This window comes from Dendrobates tinctorius, unplaced genomic scaffold (assembly GCF_039654945.1).
Source record: "Dendrobates tinctorius isolate UK_male_01 unplaced genomic scaffold, ASM3965494v1 ptg000008l, whole genome shotgun sequence".
NCBI lineage: Eukaryota > Metazoa > Chordata > Amphibia > Anura > Dendrobatidae > Dendrobates > Dendrobates tinctorius.
In genome coordinates this window covers 7790753-7814877 of record NW_027361676.1, presented here as the reverse complement: position 1 = coordinate 7814877, position 24125 = coordinate 7790753, and the positions used below count along the sequence as shown (strand labels likewise).

General features: G+C 42.8%; 1 protein-coding gene across 2 annotated transcripts in view; it reads left to right on the top strand.

Moving 5' to 3' along the window:
* The window catches only part of LRBA (LPS responsive beige-like anchor protein), a 920035-nt gene that overhangs the window by 652272 nt on the left and 243638 nt on the right, over positions 1 to 24125 (top strand). For both annotated transcript variants that reach the window (XM_073576254.1, XM_073576253.1), the window contains exon 43: positions 3453 to 3565. In XM_073576254.1, the coding sequence (XP_073432355.1) occupies positions 3453 to 3565 (113 nt within the window). The remainder of the gene's footprint in view (positions 1 to 3452; positions 3566 to 24125) is intronic.

The window sequence follows — 24125 nt, the reverse complement described above, 5'->3', positions numbered from 1 at the left end:
TGGGCTGCATGGTCAAGTCACCAGAAGAAATCCTTAACTGCGTAAATGCCACAATGTATCTCACCTACAATATGCAAAACAGCTCAGAGACAAGCCTCAAACTTGGTAATTTGGAGTGATGAGAGCAAAATTAAACTCTTTGCCCGCAACCATAAAGATAACATTTGGAGAGAAATCAACAGGGTCTATGATGAAAGGAACACCATTTACTGCTGTAAAGCACGGAAGTGGATTGCTGATGTTTTGGGGATGTGTGAGCTACAAAGGCACAGGAAACTTGGTCAAAGTTGAAGGAAAAATGAATGCAGCATGTTATCAACAAATACTGGAGGAAAATTTGCAATCATCAACCCTGAAGCTGCACATGGGACGTACTTGGACGTTCCAACGTGACAACGATCCAAAATACAAGGCCAAGTGGACCTGTCATTTGCTACAGCAAAACAAAGTGAAGGTTCCGGAGTGGCCATCTCGGTCTCCTGACCTCAATAACACTGAGCCACTCTGGGGAGATCTCAAGTGCGCAGTTCATGCTAGACAGCCCAGGAATTTACAGGTACTTGGAGGCGTTTTTCCTAAAAGAGTTGGCTGCTTTACCATCTGAGAAAACAAAGAACCTCATCCACAACTACCACGAAAGACTTAAAGCTGTAATTGATGTTAGAGGGGACAATACAAGGTATTAAGAAGTGGGGTATGTGAACTTTTGATCAGGCTCATTTGGCTTTCTTTTGGCAGCTTGACCATGCAGCCCATTTTTCTTCAAGTGCCTTCTTATTGTGCATCTTGAAACAGCCACACTGCTAGTTTTCAGTATCGGCAGTGTTTCAGTTGATATTATTTGCGGGTTTTTCTTTTCATCCCAAACAATTTTCCTGGCTTCACCCAACCACTAACCATGAGTGGAGAAAAAGTTTTGGTGTTATCATTCATATTCTCTGTAAAAAGGCTAAGAAAGCAAAAATTCTGCCGGGGTATGTAAACTTTTGAGCACAACTTTATATCTCTCAATGCATCCCATGATTTTATTTGCCTTAAGAGCAGCTGCCTGGCACTGGTCACTAAAGTTGCTTGCTGTTCACCCATACAAGTTATTTTCAGGGACCTTTTTACCCAGTGATTTAGTATTTGGTACTTAATTACACATTTTTTTCCCTCTGCCCAAGTAATTGACCTTGCATACAGTGATAAAATAAGTATTTGATACACTGACTATTTTACAAGTTTTCCCCCGTGCAAAAAATTTAGACGTCTGGAATTTTTATTGAGGTCCGATGTTTCTTGTAGTTCTTGACCAACTATGCACACACTGCAGCAGGGATTTTGGCCCACTTCTCCATATAGATCTTCTCCAGATCTTTCAGGTTTTGGAGCTGTCGCTGGGCAACATTATGTTTCAGCTCCCTCCAAAAATGTTCTATTGTGTTCAGGTCTGGAGGCCTCTCTAGGACCTTAAAATGCTTCTTACAAAGCTACTCTTAAGTTGCCCTGGCTGTGTGTTTCGGGTCTTTGTCATGCTGGAAGACCCAGCCAATACGCATCTTCAATGCTTTTACTGCGGGAAGGAGGTTGTTGGCCAAAATCTCACGATACATGACCCCATCCATCCTCCCTTAAATATGTCCTGTCCCCTTTACAGAAAAGCACCCCCAAACTATGATGTTTTCTTGGGGTTATACTCATTATTCTTCCTCCAAACACGGCGAGTGGTATTGATACCAAAAAGTTATATTGTGGCCTTATCTGACCACATGCCCTTCTCCCATGCCTCCTCTGTATCATACAGATGGTCATTTGCGTACTTCAAACGGGCCTGGACATGTGCTGGTGTGAGCAGGGGAAACTTATATGCCATACAGGATTTTAATCCATGATGGCATAGTGTGTTACTAATGGTAATGTTTGAGACTGGTCTCAGGTCATTGACCAGATCCTCTTGTGTAGTTCTGGACTGATTTCTGACTTTACTTAGAATCATCCTTAACCCGTGAGGCTAGATCCTGAATGGAGCCCCAGACAGATGAAGATTGACAGTCCTCTTGTGTTTCTTGCATTTTGTAATAATTGTGCCAACAGTTTTTGCCTTCTCACCAAGCTGCTTGCCTATTGTCCTGTAGCCCATCCTAGCCTTGTGCAGGTCTACAATTTGTTCCCGGGTGTCCTTAGACAACTCTTTTGTCTTGGTCATGGTGGAGAGGTTGTAGTGTGATTGATTGTGTGTGGCCAGGTGTTTTTTATACAGGTAACAAGTTCAAACAGGTTTATACAGGTATTGAGTGTAGAATAGGAGGTCTTCTTAAATAAAAAATAAAAGGTCTGTGAGAGCCAGAATTCTTGCTAGTTGGTAGGTGATCAAATACTTATTTCATGCAATAAAATGCAGATTAATTATTTAAAAATCATACAATCGTAACAGACCTCTCCATTCTTTGTAGGTGGGAATACTTGCAAAATTGTCAGTGTATCAAATACTTACTTTCTTTACTGTATGTGTAAATTAAACCTCAATAACCATTTTTCCATCCAAACCTCCAGCTTACATTAATCTTTCTGTAATATTACATTATCCTCCTCTGTTTTATCTGCAGATATTGAAATTTTACTTGGTATATCCTCTATAAAGTCACTGGTTCATACATAAAAAGAAGAGGGCCCAATTCTGACCCTGGTGGTTCCGCACCGTTAATTGTGATATAAGCGGTGTGTGTTCCATCCATGGTTTTTACCCTGGTCCAGTCTGGCGGTTAGCACCTCATAAAAGATGAACACATTAGTCCAACACGACTGATCTATCATGAACCCATGTTGATGCTAGATTATGAGGGTATTATTTGTCAGATACTCCAAGGTAGCATCTCATTAAAAAAAAACAACAAGATTTTGCTCACAGTAATGTAAACTTACAGTCCTATAGTTTCCAGTCTACTTTATTTTACCTCTTTTTGAATATTTCTCAACAGATTTTCAATGCGCGAGTCCTCTGGTAGAGACTATATGAATAAATTTATGTAGATCTGTGTTATGGTTTATGGTATATATCCTTCTGTTGCATTTATGTCAACAGAAATCTGTTAAAAATAATATACACATATAATAATAATAATAATCTTTATTTTTATATAGCGCTAACATATTCCGCAGCGCTTTACAGTTTTGCACACATTATCATCACTGTCCCCGATGGGGCTCACAATCTAAATTCCCTATTAGTATGTCTTTAGAATGTGGGAGGAAACCAGATAACCCGGAGGAAACCCACGCAAACACGGGGAGAACATACAAACTCCTTGCAGATGTTGTCCTTGGTGGGATTCGAACCCAGGACCCCAGCGCTGCAAGGCTGCAGTGCTAACCACTGAGCCACCGTGCTGCCCATATGATGTCAATATTTATACTACTGATTTATCACTGAGATCTTAAGAGTCTTATTGCTTTTTTTATGTTTTTGACAGGACGAACTTACAATGACTTGAATCAGTATCCAGTGTTTCCTTGGGTTATCACAAATTATGAATCTGAAGAGCTGGATTTGACTCTCCCAAGCAACTTTAGGGATTTGTCAAAGGTCAGTGTTATTTTACAATCCTGTTTATTGGATGATTGTCTTTTCATAAATAGCATGTTCGTTTTTACAATATAATGTAGGTTTTAAATGGACTATATTCCATATACCTCTATCCAGCATGAAGGAGATCATGAAGGAATCTATGAAGCAAGAAACATTTGTTAATTAGTTTTCAAAAATCTTTCAACAGACTTGATACAGGAAAGATGTATATCTTTGTACCGTGTTAGCCAGTGGATAGAAAAATATTCAGGATTGAGAGTCCTCAGTAGTTGATACCTTTTAATGGCTAACCGAAAAGATGGTAATACATTTCGATTGTCTCGAAAGCTTGCAATGTATTACCATCTTTTCGGTTAGCCATTAAAAGGTATCAACTACTGAGGACTCTCAATCCTGAATATTTTTCAACAGACTTGTGAACTGATTTTTTTTCTAATGTAAGCCATTATTACAAAGACACGTCAGAAAGGCAAAAGCTGCTCATAGCAGCCACAAACTCTAGTTAAAGGTGATTGATTATTTAAGTCTTCAGTGGTTTCATAGAACACACCAAACAATTACGGTACTATTCACTGATCATTAAACTATATGGACATTGTCAGATAAACATACAGACTTTCTTAGTCTTTTTGTAGTTTTTTGCGACTGTATATTAGAGAAAACTATTCCAATATCATTTAGGCAATCTTTTCACATTTTACACTTAAAGTTTTACTCATTGGCTACCCACTTCATATGGAAGGGTCAGCATCCCAGAATATGATATAACATTTTAAGAGTTATCCAGCCACATTGTTTTCAAACAGCTTTCATTATGTGTTGCACTTTTTCTGAACGGTTATAAGAATACAGAAATGTAAGTCATAAAGACTTTGTCGGATGCAAATTGTGCCAGAAGAGCTCATTGACTATAAAAAGTTATTTTTGTTTCTCTTAGTATCTGTTATTTTACAGAAAAAAACAGAGCAACATGTTGCTCTTTTTAATCCAGTGAGAATGATGGAACTGGCCAAGGAGCCTCCTAATGGAATCAACTTCTAAAATTATAGAATAAAGCCATTTTCTCTCTTCGTGTACCCAATGCTCCTGGTTTCACTTTTCGTGACTCTTGACCAACCTGTACTTCTATCTGCAGCAGATGAGCCAACATGAACAAGGTGACTTCTGCAGCCAATCGCAAGCTGTAGGAAGTCACAATCCTCAGCCACAAAATTCTGGAATGTTTTCATTTACGGTAGCTCTATTGCCCTAGGGCCAGTTGAGAGTGTAAAGCTGTGTATCCGGTGTAAGGTAGCGCTCACTGAGTGCGTGGGGGAACACTCACTTGGCTGCGATATTGATGCACACTGGAACACTTACACTTAAAACAGTCCAATGCAGTTTATTGTACCATCATAAATTGCATCGTAAGCCATGTTATACTTCACAGGCTTACACATAGTCCATAGAATTACATAGTACACGGCTTTAATACGCTGTCACTAAACACGCTGGACCTCTTTGTCCAGTTACCGTGGATGACCGCACGCTGAACAGTTCATTAGTGTCCATAGAACATCACGGGCACCAACAGTTATATCCCCATGTCCGGGGTTACCTCGTAGGAGCTCCGGCTCCAGATGCTGACTCTTTGTCAGTCCTCTCTTTCCCAGGGAAGCTGCCGAACTGGCATCACCGTCCTGGATAACGTCTTGCTCACCAGGCCACCTTACAGTCCAGATCCTCAGATGGACAGTAGCTCCTCCAGTGCAGTGCCGTCAGTGACTCTGCAAACACACAGGCCTCACCGGGTGCTATTCAGGGATCCGACCCTACTCCCCAGGTCTCCCAACACACCGGCCACCAGGTCCAGGGCCTCAGCGGCTGCTATTCAGGACGTTTGTCTCCTCCTGAGACCGTCCAACACTCACGCCTCACCAGGTCCAAGGTCGCAGCACGTGCTCCAGGGATCCGATCCTTCTAGCAGAATCTCCCAACACTAACCCTCCAGGACCTTGCACCCTGAACCACTCAGGTACACACTCTCTCCATGTGACCAGACCTCAGGCACGTTATATATGGTACATAACCACACCCACCGGTGAGGTATGGATCACATGGTCATGACCTCACTACAGGTCCTATTCCACACACAGCCACACACATACAGGCTTTACATTGGGCATTCAGACACATGCCCCTGGGTGGGTTTGTAGGTGACTGGTTCCACCCATCTCACCAAGTCACCTAGAAGCTTTCCCAATACACAGCAACAAACCCTCAGCAGTATTATCTGCTGATCAACACACGTTCAAGCTTCTACCACAAGGCACCCACCCTTGTGATACATATCGGCCATTTACAATCCTGCCGCTCACCATTTACCCATCACAATAAAGGAAACGCCTGCATGCATGTCCTGGGAAGCCCATACAGCGCCCCCTAGCTGTCAGAGGGGTCACTGCATCACACCGGTAAAAGTAGAGCACAAAGAAATTATGAAGTTAATCAACCTAGAGCAAAAGCTAGGAAAGGCTTACTACTTTGGAGTAAAAACTGCCTGTTATATTATCTTGGTATTAAAGCAGTTGTCCTACCCAATAACATTCTTTTCACTAATGTCTTATAATGGTCTAAATTCTCAGCTTACCAATCTTCTGTTATGCCCATATCTTTGCCAAGCTTATTCTTGACCCCTGTTTTTCCTGCTCCAGTGTTAGGCTATGTGCCCACGTAGCGATTCTAATGCAGAATAAAACTGAGGAGAATCGCACACCCTGCTCCTGGGAAAACGCATGCGTTTTTTGATGCGCTTTTGTAAGCGTTTGTCAGGCTGTGTGCTCATGTTGCGTTTTTGTAAGCGTTTCCGCAGCGTTTGTGCCGGATCAGACGCTGCAGAAACGCTTACAAGATGCATACAATTAATTTGCATGCATTTTTGGCTTTTTGTGCCAATGCATGCGTTTTTAACCGCTCAGAATCATAGAATCATAGAATCGTAGAGTTGGAAGGGACCTCCTGGGCCATCTGGTCCAACCCCCTGCTCAAAGCAGGATTCGCTAAATCATCCCAGTCAGATGTCTGTCCAGCCTCTGTTTGAAGACTTCCATTGAAGGAGAACTCACCACTTCTCGTGGCAGCCTGTTCCACTCATTGATCACTCTAACTGTCAAAAAGTTTTTTCTAATATCTAATCTGTGTCTCCTCCCTTTCAGTTTCATCCCATTGCTTCTAGTCTTTCCTTGTGCAAATGAGAATAAAGTTGATCCTTCTACAATGTGACAGCCCTTTAGATATTTGTAGACAGCAATTAAGTCTCCTCTCAGTCTTCTCTTTTGCAAACTAAACATTCCCAAATCCTGCAACCTTTCCTCATAAGACAGGGTTTGCAGACCGGTCACCATTCTGGTCGCTCTTTTCTGAACTTGCTCCAGTTTGTTGATGTCTTTTTTAAAATGTGGTGCCCAAAACTGGACACAATATTCCAGATGAGGTCTGACCAAAGAGGAGTAGAGGGAAATAATGACTTCACGTGATCTAGACTGTATGCTTCTGTTAATACATCCTAGAACTGCATTTGCCTTTTTTGCTGCTGCATCACACTGTTGACTCATATTCAGTCTGTGATCTATTAGTATACCCAAGTCTTTTTCACATGTGCTGTCACTTAGCCCTATTCCTCCCATTCTATATATGCTTTTTTCATTTTTATTGCCCAGATGTAGTACTTTGCATTTCTCCCTGTTAAAAACCATTCTGTTAGTTACTGCCCACTTCTCCAGTTTATTTAAATCTTTTTGAATCCTCTCTCTCTCTTCTCTAGTATTAGCTATCCCTCCTAGCTTTGTGTCATCAGCAAATTTAATCAGTTTACCCTCAATTCCTTCATCTAAATCGTTGATAAAGATGTTGAACAATACAGGGCCCAGGACAGAGCCCTGTGGTACCCCACTTGAGACATTCTTCCAACTGGATGTGCAGCCATTTACGACCACTCTTTGGGTCCGATCACTAAGCCAGCTATGAATCCACCTAACAGTTGCTTTGTCCATTCCATACTTAGTCATTTTTTCAATAAGGATTGTATGAGAGACTTTGTCAAATGCTTTGCTGAAGTCAAGATATACTATATCTACAGCATTTCCTTGATCCACCCAATCAGTGATACCGTCATAGAAGGAAATTAAGTTAGTCTGACATGACTTATTAGTTACAAACCCATGCTGACTCTGTTTGATCACTTCATTCTTATCCAGGTATTGACTTAAATGTTGTTTAATAATTTGTTCAAAGATCTTTCCTGGTATAGAAGTCAGACTCACCGGCCTATAGTTGCCTGGGTCCACCTTCTTCCCCTTTTTGAAGATAGGAACAACATTTGCTCTTCTCCAGTCTTCTGGCACTTCTCCTGTTCTCCAAGAATTTTCAAAGATTATGGAGAGTGGTTCAGAAATTTCTTCTGCTATCTCCTTCAGTACTCTGGGGTGTAATTCATCTGGACCTGGAGACTTGAATTCATTTAGGTTAGCTAAGTGTTTCCTCACTATCTTTCTGTTTATAGATATCCTGGATTCTTCTATTCCCTTAATAGGACAGTGAATAACAGTTGGTGTTACATTTCCTTTCTGAGAGAAAACAGATGCAAAATAGGAATTTAAAAGTTCAGCCTTCTCAACATCCTGTCTTACCATTTCATCATTTTCATCCTGTAAAAATCCTATAGCATCTTTGACTTTTCTTTTACTTTTGACATATCCCCAAAATCCTTTATTATTGCTTTTGACATCTCTTGCAAGCCTCAATTCATTTTCAGCTTTAGCTAATCTGATTTGTGCCCTGCAGATTCTGCAGACAGCATTATATTCTTCTTTAGATATGCCTCCCTCTTTCCATTTTATAAACATTTTTTTCTTCCTTTTTAGCATGTGCTTAAGTTCTGTGTTCACCCATCCTGGTTTCCTTAAATGCTTCCTATTCTTCCCTCTTTTCGGAATTGTTAACAACTGTGCTTTGAGAATTTCATTTTTCAAGATTTCCCATCCTTCCTGGACATTTTTGTCTTTAAGGATATCCAGCCATTGGATCCCTCCAATTCTCTTTCTGAATCCCTTAAAATCTGCCTTTCTGAAATCTAACCTTGACGTCTGAGTCTTCACAGGTCTTCCGCCTCTAGTTATCCAAAATTCTAAAATAGCATGGTCGCTACCTCCTAGGGTTCCAGCCACTTTTACCTCCTCAACCATTTCCTCCCTGTTTATAAGGATTAGATCCAAGGTAGCAGTTCCCCTTGTTTTCTCCCCTACCTTTTGGAAGATAAAGTTGTCAGCAAGAGAGGATAAGAATTTCCTTGACCTGTTAGTTTTGCCTGAGAGAGATTCCCAACAAATGTCTGGATAGTTGAAATCTCCCATGACAACTATGTCATATTTTTTGGAGAACTTGGCCATTTGATGCATAAAGAGTTCATCCATATCTTCAGCTTGCACAGGCGGCCTGTAGTAAATGCCTACAATGGTGTCCTTTCCATTGTTCTGTCCTTGTATTCTTACCCAAACAGTTTCCACAGAACTCCCAGTCTCTGAAGCTTCAATCTCTGTGCAGATATACGCGTTTCTAACATACAATGCAACACCCCCTCCTCGTTTATCAAGTCTGTTTCTTGCAAATAAGTTGTATCCTTCTAGTCTTGTATTCCAATCATGTGTATCGTCCCACCAAGTTTCAGTGTTTCCAATGACATCATATTTCTTTTCCTGTGTTAGTAGTTCCAATTCTCTTTGTTTGTTGCCCATGCTTTGTGCATTAGTATAGAAACATTTTAGTTTGTGATTGGTTTCTCTTTCTCCAATATTTTTATTAATTAGATTCTTTCGTCTTTGTTCTTCCTTTCCACTTCTATTAGCAGAGTTCTCAATAGCATTTGTCAGGTGTATGGCTTTTTCTGGTCTTTTGCTTCCCTTCCCATGTTGTTCTAGTTTAAAGCTCTCCTTACAAGTGTAGCAAGGCGACTTCCAAATACATGCTTTCCAGTCTTCGTAAGGTGCACCCCATCTCTAGCAAGAAGAATCTAGCAAGAAGAATCAGGAATCGCTTAGCGGCTAAAAACGCAGCATGCTCATTACTTTCCGCATAGCTAAGCGTTTTTAGCATTCCCCCAATGTTCCCAGAAAACGCGTGTCAAAAAACGCATCAAAAACGCGTGGCTTTTTAACAAAAACCACGCAAGAATCGCGCGGAAAAAGACGCGCGTTTTCTGGGAAAGGGGTTGCGATTCCGGAGCGTTTAAAAACGCTAGTGTGGGCACATAGCCTCAAGCATTTTTACATGCGTTTTCCTAAGCGGTTTTGCCCATATAATTGATGGTATGCGGAATCGCGGGCGATTCCGCAAAATTAATGAACATGCTGCGTTTTTAACTGCTAAGCGATTCCGCAGCGGTTAAAAAGGCACCATTGGCACAACATGTGCGTTTTCCATTACAAATCCATTGGATGCTTTTCTTAAGCCTTTCTGCAGCAGAAACGCTTGTCTAAAAGCGCTGCAGAAACGCTTAAAAAATGCTACGTGGGCACACAGCCTCAATGTGGCTGCACCAGGAGAGTAGTATTGTGAGCATTACTATTCTACACCATTGTGAGCTGTTGATGGCGGCGGAAATCGACGTCTAACGTGAATCTCTAAAATCGACCATAAATGCTGAATAATGTTGAGATCTGGGGACTGTGGGGGCCAGATGAGATGCTCAACTTCATTAGAATGTTCCTCGTGCCATGCTTTAACGATTCTAGCAGTATGAATTGGTGCATTATCATCCTGAAAAATGGCATTCCCCTCCGGGAACAGTGCTTGAACCATAGGATGCACTTTGTCGCCCAAAATGCCTAAATAATCTCGGCTGTTAATTCTTCCATGAAGGGATATCATTGGCCTGGCGGATCTCCACGAAATATAACCCTAAATCATCACCGAACCTCCGCCATGTTTTACGGTTGGGAGAAGGCAGTCTGGATCGAATGCTTCTTTCGGCTGTCTCCAAACGTACACTCGGCCGTAGGTCGGAAATAGGGTAAACGATGATTCGTCTGAGAATATCACATGTTTCCACTGCTCAAGGGACCAATTCTGGAGGTTTCTACACCACTCTAAACGCTTGGAAACATTTGTCATTGAAAGCAGCTGTTTTCTAATTTCTAATTGCAGCTCTTCCGTGGAATCCAGATTTGTGCAACTCCCGACTAACAGTTTTCGTGGAAACTGGGTTCTGTAGGTGTTCATTGAGCTCAGCAGTGATTTTCGGAGCCGTGGTCTTGCGATCCTCTCTCACAATTCGCTTTAGAGTCCGACGGTCTCTCTCAGTCAACTTAGACTTTTGGCCGGACCTGTTCTTTTGCCTCGGACGTTTTACCTTCTCTATTAAACATAGTCATTACTTTGGAGACAGTACCTCTTGACACGCCAAGCATTCGGGCACTTTCTGTTACAATAGCACCTGCCATACGAGCATCAACAATTTGGCCTCTTTGAAAATCCGAGAGGTCTGCCATTGATATCAGGTTCTCATCAATGTTCTTACAATACTGCAAAACAAACAGTTAATTTACATACACATATCACATAACGCAAATAATCAACTACAAAACTTTACCATATGTCACGGTTTTTATATTTATAACATGTTTGAAGATTGATGCAAAAACGATAGGTGTTTCCATCATTTTGCCCAACCCCTGTATATGTATGTGTGTGTCATATATATATATATATATATATATATATATATATATACACACAGTGGGGCAAAAAAGTATTTGGTCAGTCAGCAATAGTGCAAGTTCCACCACTTAAAAAGATGAGAGGCGTCTGTAATTTACATCATAGGTAGACCTCAACTATTGGAGACAAACTGAGAAAAAAAAATCCAGAAAATCACATTGTCTGTTTTTTTTTCATTTTATTTGCATATTATGGTGGAAAATAAGTATTTGGTCAGAAACAAGCAATCAAGATTTCTGGCTCTCACAGACCTGTAACTTCTTCTTTAAGAGTCTCCTCTTTCCTCCACTCATTACCTGTAGTAATGGCACCTGTTTAAACTTGTTATCAGTATAAAAAGACACCTGTGCACACCCTCAAACAGTCTGACTCCAAACTCCACTATGGTGAAGACCAAAGAGCTGTCAAAGGACACCAGAAACAAAATTGTAGCCCTGCACCAGGGTGGGAAGACTGAATCTGCAATAGCCAACCAGCTTGGAGTGAAGAAATCAACTGTGGGAGCAATAATTAGAAAATGGAAGACATACAAGACCACTGATAATCTCCCTCGATCTGGTGCTCCACGCAAAATCCCACCCCGTGGGGTCAGAATGATCACAAGAACGGTGAGCAAAAATCCCAGAACCACGCGGGGGGACCTAGTGAATGAACTGCAGAGAGCTGGGACCAATGTAACAAAGCCTACCATAAGTAACACACTACGCCACCATGGACTCAGATCCTGCAGTGCCAGACGTGTCCCACTGCTTAAGCCTGTACATGTCCGGGCCCATCTGAAGTTTGCTAGAGAGCATTTGGATGATCCAGAGGAGTTTTGGGAGAATGTCCTATGGTCTGATGAAACCAAACTGGAACTGTTTGGTAGAAACACAACTTGTCGTGTTTGGGAAAAAAAGAATACTGAGTTGCATCCATCAAACACCATACCTACTGTAAAGCATGGTGGTGGAAACATCATGCTTTGGGGCTGTTTCTCTGCAAAGGGGCCAGGACGACTGATCCGGGTACATGAAAGAATGAATGGGGCCATGTATCGTGAGATTTTGAGTGCAAACCTCCTTCCATCAGCAAGGGCATTGAATATGAAACGTGGCTGGGTCTTTCAACATGACAATGATCCAAAGCACACCGCCAGGGCAACGAAGGAGTGGCTTCGTAAGAAGCATTTCAAGGTCCTGGAGTGGCCTAGCCAGTCTCCAGATCTCAACCCTATAGAAAACCTTTGGAGGGAGTTGAAAGTCCGTGTTGCCAAGCGAAAAGCCAAAAACATCACTGCTCTAGAGGAGATCTGCATGGAGGAATGGGCCAACATACCAACAACAGTGTGTGGCAACCTTGTGAAGACTTACAGAAAACGTTTGACCTCTGTCATTGCCAACAAAGGATATATCACAAAGTATTGAGATGAAATTTTGTTTCTGACCAAATACTTATTTTCCACCATAATATGCAAATAAAATGAAAAAAAACAGACAATGTGATTTTCTGGATTTTTTTTTCTCAGTCTGTCTCCCATAGTTGAGGTCTACCTATGATGTAAATTACAGACGCCTCTCATCTTTTTAAGTGGTGGAACTTGCACTATTGCTGACTGACTAAATACTTTTTTGCCCCACTGTGTATATATATATATATATATATATATATATCTATCTCTGGCAAAAATTAAGGGACCACTGCAAAATTTTCAGTTTGTCTGATTTTTCTCTTTATAGGTATATTTTTGAGTAAAGTGTAAATTGCTCTTTTATTCTATAAACTACTGGCAATGTGTCTTTGAATTTCCAGGCACGAAATTTTGTATTTATTTTCAGAAAATTAAATGGTCAAACTAACAAAAAATGCAGTGCTTGCAGACCTCAATGCTAGGAAAACAAGTTCATAATCATTTAGAAACAACGATACTAATGTTTTAACTCGGGAAGAGTTCAGAAATCAATATTTTGTGGAATAATCATGATTTTTAATCACAGCTTTCATGCGTCTTGGCATGCTTTCCACCAGTCTTTCACACTGCTTTTGGGTGACCTAATGCCAATCCTGGTACAAAAATGTAAGCAGTTCTTCTTTGTTTGATGGCTTGTGTCTATCCATCTTCCTCTTGATTACATTCCAGAGGTTTTCAATGAGGTTCAGGTCTGGAGATTGGTCTGGCATGACATGGATTTAATGTGGTGGTTCTTCATCCACACATTGATTCACCTAGCTGTGTGGCATGGCGCATTGTCCTGGTGGAAAAACCAGACCTCAGAGTTGGGGAACATTGCCAGAGCAGGCTTAATCAACTGTTTTCCAGGATAACCTTGTATGTGGCTTGATGCATATGTCCTTAGCAAAGATTAACCTGCCCAATTCCAGCCTTGCTGAAGCATCCCCAGATCATCACCGATCCTCCACCAAATTTCACAGTGGGTTCAAGACACTGTGGCTTGTACACCTCTCCAGGTCTCCTTCTAACCATTAGACGACCAGGTGTTGAGCAAAGCTGAAAATTAAACTCATCAGAGATTACCTTACTCCATTCCTCTTTGGTCCAAGCCTTATGGTTTTTGGCAAAATTCAGCCTGCTTCTTTGCTTCTCATTGAGGAAAGGCTTTTTCTGACTTGAGCCCTGCCTCTAGGAGCCTGTTATGTACTGATGCACTTCACCCCAGCTGCCATTTGCCATTCCTTTTGTAGGTCACTTGACGTCATCCTGCGGATGCTGAGTGACATTCTAATAAGATGACGGTTATCCCGGTCAGTGGAGAGTCGTTTTCGCCCTCTGCCGGTTTGTAGCTTTGTTGGCCTCAATGTCTGCTGCTTGACCTCGTTGTAATGGACAGTTGTCTTAGAAATTTTAAGCTTGTCCTATTGCAAGAGGATTATGAACACCACATCAGGGTTTTCTTTTATACTTTCCTTAATTAAATAAGATTTTGTTCAGGTGATCACCTAATCAGAAGCATATTAAGTAGAATGAGGTGTACTCTGGTTGGAATTCAACTGACACTGGAATGGAATGGTTGTCAGACAACATGTAGAGAAGCTGATTTTTATAAAACTGTGCAGAGGTCTCTGTTATGAATGGGTCACCGAGGAGAAAAAAAAAACCAAAACAAGCTAAGCCACAGAAAACCAAAGAAGTTGGTAACTATGCAGGTTGCAGATCCCTGATTTTACCACACAACTAGCAGAGGCCGTGGAGCGTGCCTACGATGTTCCTAGATGCCTCGTCACGGCCGGAGGACTACATAAGCCTAAAGCAAGAAAAGGGAAAACTAACTGCCCCAGAGCAGACCCCAAAGGAATAGATAGCTCCCCACACATGTATTGACTGTGAAACAAGATGAAGGCACAAACACAGGCAGGAAACTAGGCTGAGCAAATCATGGGTCCCAAACTAACTAGACAGGAAAGGAAAGGCAAGTCACTGTCTGCAACCTGCAAAAAACCCTACAAAAATAATGTCCAACACTTCTGATAGCAAAATTAACCCTGAAGTCACTAGACTTCTCCCACTATATCAGCACTCTGGAATATTCTGAGACAGAGCAAAAAGAGACCGAACTAGTAAGGGACAAAAAGCCAATTGGCAAAATACTGATAAATAAGAGTGGAAATTCAGCTCAGCCCCCAACCGAGGCTGGCAGACCACACAAAAGACTGAATAGAGCAACAAAATCAAGTGTGAACATTAGCAGAAAAACTTAGCTTTAGATGACTGGAACAGAGCTGAAAACCAAGAGCTGACAAGCCAGAAGGAATCACCAGCAACTGAATAGGGCGTCTGCTGTCTTAAATCCAATCTGAGAATCCTGAGATCCAATCATCATCCCCATCCTCTGGTGGCAGATCACCACTGATCAAACCAGCCGCACCACCTCCCGACACCAGCAGAGGGAGTTCAGAAGGGGAACCCGCGAATTAACTCACAACAGTACCCTCCCCTCTTGAGGAGGGGTCACCGAACCCTCATCCACACCACCAGGCCGATCACAATGGGCCCGGTGAAAAGCACGAACCAATCTATTGGCATGAATATCGGAGGCAGAGACCCAAGAATTATCCTCCTGGCCATAACCCTTCCATTTGACCAATTACTGGAGTCTGTCTAACCAAAGGAGAATCCAATATTTTCTCTACCTCATATTCCACATTGCCTTCGACCAACACAGGGTCAGGAGGTGCCGCCATAGGAACCACTGGCTCAACAAACCTCTTCAACAGAGATTTGTGAAATACGTTATGGATCTTGAACGTAACTGGAAGAGCCAATCGAAACGAAACAGGATTAAGAATTTCCAAAATCTTATAAGGACCAATAAATCTTGGCTTAAATTTAGGTGTTGCAACCTTCATAGGAATATTCTTGGACGACAACCAAACCATATCACCCACTTTAAACCGGGGACCAATGGTCCTATGCCGGTTGGAAAATCGCTGGGCCATTTCCTGAGAGAGTGACATCTTATCCACCACTTGGTCCCATATCTGCTGCATTCTCTCAACCACAGAGTCCACACCTGGCAGGACGAAGATTCCACTTGCCCTGAAGAGAATCGAGAATGAAACCCAAAATTACAGAAAAAGGGCGACATCAAAGTGGCAGAGCTAGCTCTATTGTTCAGTGCGAACTCGGCCAAGGGCAAAAATGAGACCCAATCATCCTGATCAGCAGATACAAAACATCTCAAATAAGACTCCAAGGTCTGGTTTGTTCGCTCAGTCTGTCCATTGGTCTGGGGATGAAACGCGGAGGAGATGGATAACTGAATTCCTAGATTGGAACAAAAGGCTTTCCAGAATCTGGAAACAAACTGGACTCCTCTGTCGGACACAATGTTCTCAGGAATCCCATGTAACCGAACCACCTGTTGTAAAAACAAAGGCACCAACTCAGCGGAAGATGGCAACTTTGGGAGTGGTACAAGATGGACCATCTTCGAAAATCTATCACAAATCACCCAGATAAGTCATTCTCTGAGAGACAGGAAGATCAGAAATAAAATCCATTGAGATATGGGTCCATGGCCTCTTGGGCACCGGCAAGGGCATCAGCAACCCACTAGAACAAGAACAGGGTTTAGACCGAGAACAAGTCCCACAGGACTGTACAAAATTCCTGACGTCACGAGATAAAGCAGGCCACCAAAAGGACCGACTCACCAAATCTCTGGTACCAAAAATACCTGGATGACCAGCCAATGCGGAGCAATAAATTTTAGACATCACTGTCTTTCTCCACTGGTCAGGAACATACAATTTTCCCATAGGGCAACGCTCAGGTTTATCCTCCTGAAATTCCTCCAAGGCGCGTCTCAAATCAGGCGAAATGGCAGAAAGAACTACCCCCTCACCTAGGATAGTAGTAGGCTCAGTCACACTAAGAGAATCGGCAAAGAAACTCCTAGAAAGGGCGTCTGCCTTAACATTCTTAGTGCCCGGAAGAAAAGAGACCACAAAATTAAAACGCGTGAAAAACAAGGCCCATCTAGCCTGACTAGGATTCAAGCATTTGGCCGACTCCAAATAAATCAAATTCTTGTGATCGGTGAGGACCACAACTTGATGTCTAGCTCCCTCCAACCAATGTCTCCACTCCTCAAATGCCCACTTCATGGCCAACAATTCCCGATTCCCCACGTCATAGTTGCGTTCAGATGGGGAGAACTTTCGAGAAAAGAAGGCACAGGGATTCATCTTAGAAGTCACAGGGTCTTTTTGGGACAAAACAGCTCCTGCACCAATCTCAGAAGCATCTACCTCCACCTGAAATGGAAGTGAGACATCAGGTTGCCGTAAAACTGGAGCTGAAGTAAATCTTTGCTTAAGCTCCTGAAATGCTGAGATAGCCTCAGGAGACCAGTTCAGCACATCAGCGCCCTTCTTGGTCAGATCAGTCAGTGGTTTGACTACCAGAAAAATTACCTATAAATTTATGATAGAAATTAGCAAAACCCAAAAACTTCTGGAGGGCCTTCAAAAAGTAGGCTGAACCCAATCATAAATGGCCTGTACCTTGGCCGGGTCCATTTCAGTAGTCGATGGAGACAAGATAAATCCCAAAAATGAAATCCTCTGTACACCAAAGAGGCATTTCGATCCCTTAACAAACAGGGAATTCTCCCTCAAAATCCGGAACACAGTCCGGACGTGTTCCACATGAGAATCCCAATCACTAGAAAAGATCAAAATATCATCCAGATAGATGATCAAAAACTTATCCACAAAGTCATGGAAAATATTCATAAAGGACTGGAAGACAGAAGGGGCATTAGAGAGCCCAAAAGGCATCACCAGGTACTCAAAATGTCCCTCCGGAGTATTAAACGCCGTCTTCCATTCATCCCCGTGCTTGATGCGAATAAGATTATACGCCCCCCTGAGGTCAAGCTTAGTAAACCATCAGGCACTCTTAACTCTGGAGAATAAATCAGACATCAGAGGTAACGGGTACTGATATTTAACCGTCATCTTGTTAAGGGAACGATAATCAATACACAGTCTTAATGAACCATCTTTCTTTGCCACAAAAAAAACCCCAGCACCTAAAGGTGACGAGGATGGTCTAATATGACCCTTCTCCAACGACTCCTTAATATAGGATCGCATAGCATCATGTTCGGGTACTGATAAGTTGAAAAGCCGACCCTTGGGAAATTTACACCCAGGCATCAACTCAATTGCACAGTCATAACTTCTATGAGGAGGCAACAACGCAGATTTGCTCTCACTAAATACATCAGAAAAATCGCCTAGATAATCAGGAATATCATGAGACTGAGGAGAGGTGGAGAAAACAGGAGCGTCCCTAAGAACACACTGACAACCCCAACTCACCACAGGCCCAGATTTCCAATCCAAAACTGGATTATGAGTTTGCAACCAAGGAAAACCCAGAACAATAGTGTCATGCAAATTATGCAGCACCAGAAATTTACAATTTTCTTGGTGGTCTGGGGCAACCCGCATCGTCACCTGGGTCCAAAACTGAGGTTTATTCTCTGCCAAAGGAGTAGCATCAATACCCCTCAAAGGAATAGGCGTCCGCAGAAGCGTCATGGAAAAACCGCAAAGTCCAAATCCATCAGATTCAATGCTGCTCCTGAATCCACAAAAGCCTTTGTGGAAAATGTGGATAAGGAGCAGATCAGAGTAATTGCCAAAAGAAACTTAGGTTGTATACTGCCCACAGCAAATGTGTGTGCAAAACGTTTCTCTTGTTTTGGACAGACAGAAGTAGTATGAGAGACGTCTCCACAGAAAAAGCACAGCTTATTACGCCTTCTAAACTCCTGACGTTGCGCCCTAGACAAAACTCTATCACATTGCATAGGTTCAGACATTTGTCCAAAAGGTGGCAGCGCCTCTCATGTAGTTTTGCGTTCACGTAAACGCCGATCAATTTGAATGGCTAATGACATATAATCATCAAGACCAGAGGGAACAGGAAATCCCACCATAGTATCTTTTACGGTTTCTGACAAACCCTTCCGAAAGAGAGCTGCCAAGGCAATATCATTCCATGTAGTAAGGACCGCCCACTTTTGGAATTTTTGACAGTATAACTCTGCAAAATCCTGACCCTGGTTCAATGCCAATAGGGCTTTCTCAGCTTGATCAATAGCATTAGGTTCATCATACAACAACCCCAAGGCTTGAAAAAATGCATCCACATTAGTCAGAATAGGATCTTCAGGTGTCAAAGAAAGCGCCCAATCCTGGGGATCGCCGCGCAGCAAAGAGATGACAATTTTAACCTGCTGCGCAGAGCTCCCCGATGAATTAGGCTTCAAGGCAAGAAATAATTTACATTTTATCTTAAAATTCAAAAATTTAGACCGATCCCCAAAAACCACATCAGGAGTAGGGATCTTTGGTTCAGCAGCATGTGAATGAGCGAGATAGGCGGAAATTCCCCGCACTTCAGCAGTGAGCTGCTCCACACAATCAAACAATTGCTTAATCTCCATTAAGAGAAAAAAAAATTCTCCTACGACCCCAGAGAAAAAGAGGAAAAAATATACATTAAAAACAAAAAATTCTGACGCTTTTTTTTTTTTTTTTTTTTTTTTTTTTTTTTACAATTCTTTCCTGCTTTTGAGTACTCTAGAATCTGCGGTATGGCTGGTGATTCAGTTATGAATGGGTCCCCGAGGAGAAAAAACAAAACAAGCTAAGCCACAGAAAACCAGAGAAGTTGGTAACTATGCAGATTGCAGATCCCTGATCTTACCACACAACTAGCAGTAGCCGTGGAGCGTGCATACGATGTTCCTAGACGCCTCGTCACAGCAGGAGGACTACATAAGCCTAAAGCAAGAAAAGGGAAAACTAACTGCCCCAGAGCAGACCCCAAAGGAATAGATAGCCCCCACACATGTATTGACGGTGAAACAAGATGAAGGCAGGAAACTAGGCTGAGCAAATGATGGGGCCCAAACTAACTAGACAGGAAAGGAAAGGCAAGTCACTGTCTGCAACCTGCAAAAAACACTACAAAAATAATGTCCAACACTTCTGATAGCAAAATTAACCCTGAAGTCACTAGACTTCTCCCACTATAGCAGCACTCTGGAATATTCTGAGATAGAGCAAAAAGAGACCGAACTAGTAAGGGACAAAAAGCCAATTGGCAAAATACTGATAAATAAGATTGGAAATTCAGCTCAGCCCCCAGCCGGGGCTGGCAGACCACACAAAAAACTGAATAGAGCAACAAAATCAAGTGTGAACATTAGCAGAAAAACTTAGCTTTAGATGACTGGAACAGAGCTGAAAACCAAGAGCTGACAAGCCAGAAGCAATCACCAGCAACTGAATAGGGCGTCGGCTGTCTTAAATCCAATCTGAGAATCCCGAGATCCAATCATCATCCCCATCCTCAGGTGGCAGATCACCACCGATTAAAATAGCCGCACCACCTCCCGACACCACCAGAGGGAGTTCAGAAGGGGAACCCGAGAATCAACTCACAACAGATCTCTAATTATTGCTATATATATAATATATAAATGTGTGTGTGTGTATATATACAAACATACAGAACGTGAAGCGCTGGGCAGCACCTTGCTCAGACTTTATCCACACCTACTGGCTAAAGAAATTAACAGCGGTGCATGGACGCATGGCAAAGCAGATGAACCAGCTGCTAGAAGAAGGCCACCATCCAGCTTGGCTAGCACAAGGTATAACAGTGCTGGTCTTGAAGGATCCTCATAAAGGAACAGTTCCATCCAATTACCTCCCAATAACCTGCCTTGCAACATGTAAACTCCTGTCAGGCATCGTAGCCACCAAGCTACAGAACCTTATGAACCAGTACATGAATCCAGCTCCGAAAGGCATCGGGACCGACACCAAAGGCTCTAAGCACCAGCTCCTAGTAGATAGAGCAGTCGCTCAAGACTCCACAGCCTGGATTGACTACAGGAAAGCCTATGACTCAATGCCACACACATGGATCTGTGAATGCTTGGCTCTCTACAATGTCAACAGGATATTAAGAACCTTCCTCTGAAACTCAATGGAGCTATGGAGAACAACATTAGAAGTCAACTCAAGACAACTAGCACAAGTGACCATCAAATGCGGCATATACCAAGGTGATGCACTGTCCCCATTGCTGTTCTGCATGGGCGTGAACCCCGTCAGTCACATAATTATAGGGTCTGGCTATGGATACAAGTTCAAGGGTGGAAGCACCATCAGCCACCTCCTCTACATGGATGATATCAAGCTGTATGCGAATAAAGGAACGAGACATCACATCGATTCACTGATCCACCTGACAAGGATCTACAGTGAAGACATCGGGATGTCCTTCGGACTGGAGAAGTGCAGCCGGTTGGTAATAGAGAGGCAAGGTAGTCAAGACCGATGGAATGGAATTACCAGCAGGGCATATAGCAGATGTACAGACATGCTACAAGTACCTCGGCATCCCACAGGGATACGGTAACCATGATGAGGAGGCAAAGAAAGCAGCAACATCAAAATACTATCAAAGGGTAACACAGGTCCTGAAAAGCCAGCTCAATGGAAAGAATAAAATCCGTGTCATCAATGCATATGCCCTACCAGTTATCAGATACCCTGCTGGCATAGTGTGCTGGCCAAAAGAAGAGGTGGAAGCTGCAAATGTGAAAACACGAAAGCTCCTCACATTGCATGGAGGTCTCCACCCTAAGTCTAGCACCCAAAGATTGTATACCAACTGAAAGGAGGGTGGTCGAGGCTTGAGAAGCATCCAAGCCACCATCATGGATGAAACAAGGACTATCCAGGAATACATCAGAAGAATGACGCGCCAAAAGATGAGATGCTGAGCGAAAGCCTAAGGCAGCAACAACAACAGATCTGGAAGGAAGAACTGGAACATGAAACGCCATGGCAAGACAAGCCGCTGCATGGCATGTACCACCGACAAATAATGGAAGTGGCTGACATGGAAAAATCCTACCAATGGCTGGAGAAAGCTAGACTCTGAGACAGCACAGAGGCACTAATCATAGCGGTACAAGATCCATAGAAGCAGGAATCTACCACACAAGACAAGACCAAAGGTGCCGACTATGCAAAGGAACCTCAGAAACCTTCCAACACATAGTGGCAGGATGCAAAATGCAAGCAGGAACAGCGTATTCTGAATGCCACGACCAAGTAGCAGGAATTGTATACAGTAACATCTGTGCAGCATATGGACTGAGCCCCCCAAAGTCCAGGTGGGAGACCCCAGAAAAAGTGGTGGAAAATTAAAGGGCAACATTCCTGTGGGACTTCAAGTTCCAGACAGATAAGGAGGTGTTGGCTAACCAACCAGGCATTGTCATAGTAGACAAGGATCAGAAGACAGCAATGATAATAGATGTGGCAGTGCCAAGTGACAGCAACAGGAAAATGAGAAGCTGGAGAAATACCAGGGCCTCAAAGGAGAACTGGAGAAGATGTGGAAGGTGGAGGCAACAGTGATTCCAGTGGTGATAGGAGCGCTTGGAGCAGTGACCCCTAAGTTGGAAGAATGGCTACAATAGATCCCAGGAGCAACATCTGAGCTCTCTGTTCAGAAAAGCGCAATACTGGGAACAACTAAGATCCTGCGCAGAACCCTCAAACTCCCAGGCCTCTGGTAGAGTACCCGAGAATGAGAAAGGACAACAAAGACCACCCACATTGAGGGGTGAGAAGGAATTTTTTTAGTCAAAATTCCTTCTTCCCCAATTCCCTAAATGACTATAGTATAAACTTTCTGGCAATTGTTAGTAATAAAGTAGCTGTGTTATTATTTTGCTTACTACCAGCAGCATTTTTATTAATTGCACTACGATAAGCTCACGCTCCTGACACTCGCTGAGAACAAAGACCAAGTATTACACATGAGCCAATTAACAATGACTAGTCATAGTCCTTCGACTAGAAAGTGTCATATTTGACTATTCTATACCAGGCAGTCCATTGATGAATGTAATAGTGTCATCTTCTGGCACTGCAGAAAATGATTCTCCAGGTTTATTTGCATGGGGCTTGTGAAGGGCGAGAATCCGTTCTGCTGATTAGATGGCACGTGCACTTTCTGTTGGTTTACAGATCTATAAAATCGTCCCTTCCAAGCCATGCTTCAGGATAAATTTTAGAGTTGATCAGTCGCACCACACACACTATGCGCAGTACACACCACACACACACACTCTATACGCCGTAGCACCACACACTCACACTCACGCAGCCTCTTGCACGGTACCACCAGCGAATTCCACGCAGGCGCAGTGAAGCATTCGGCTGAGCTCGGCCGTAGATGCGCGACGTGTGTACAGGCAGAGGAAGCCGGTCACATTAAAGGGGTTTTCCCACGAACAAAAGTTCATTTTGTTCAGACAATACTGACATTACAGCAGGAGATTGCAGAGGATACATTTTGTGAGGTATAATATTTCACTGACTGTTTTTAAACAATGTTTTACCTCACAAAATGTATCCTCTGCAATCTCCTGCTGTAATGTCAGTATTGTCTTTTGCTTCCTCCCCTGCCCAGGAGCTGTGGTATGTTCTGTACACGGTCATACACAGGGGTGAGAATGGCAGAGCACAAAAGACAGCTCAAACAGGGCAGCACATGAGCGGAGAACACAGGAAGGAGAGATACAGCAGACAAGGGGGAATAGCACATGGGGTAGACGGGTCAAAGAAGTGAGCACAGATGGGAGAAGTCAGCACATGGGGAAAGAGAGAGTGGATAGATGGGTGAGCACATGGGGGGAGAGATTCGCAACGCTGCAAAACCTGCCCCCATCGTGACATTAAGCCCTCCGATGCGATAGCATCGGGCCTCCATCTAGTATATCATAAATGTTTTACTTGAGCCAACCTCATTAATTGAAACACCAGTCTTGTCCTGCACCTGTGGGTAATACTCACCTGAATTTCTTTACTTTAGTATTGGTGACTTTACTGCTTCTCAGCAATGCTCCCTTAGGGAATAATGAGGACCAGTGGCTCTGCTTTAGGTTGTGTTCGCATATCTTTCAATAAATTTTAATATATATATATATATATATATATATATATATATATATATATATATATATATATATACAGTGGGGCAAAAAAGTATTTCGTCAGTCAGCTGGGTCTTTCAACATGACAATGATCCAAAGCACACCGCCAGGGCAACGAAGGAGTGGCTTCGTAAGAAGCATTTCAAGGTCCTGGAGTGGCCTAGCCAGTCTCCAGATCTCAACCCTATAGAAAACCTTTGGAGGGAGTTGAAAGTCCGTGTTGCCAAGCGAAAAGCCAAAAACATCACTGCTCTAGAGGAGATCTG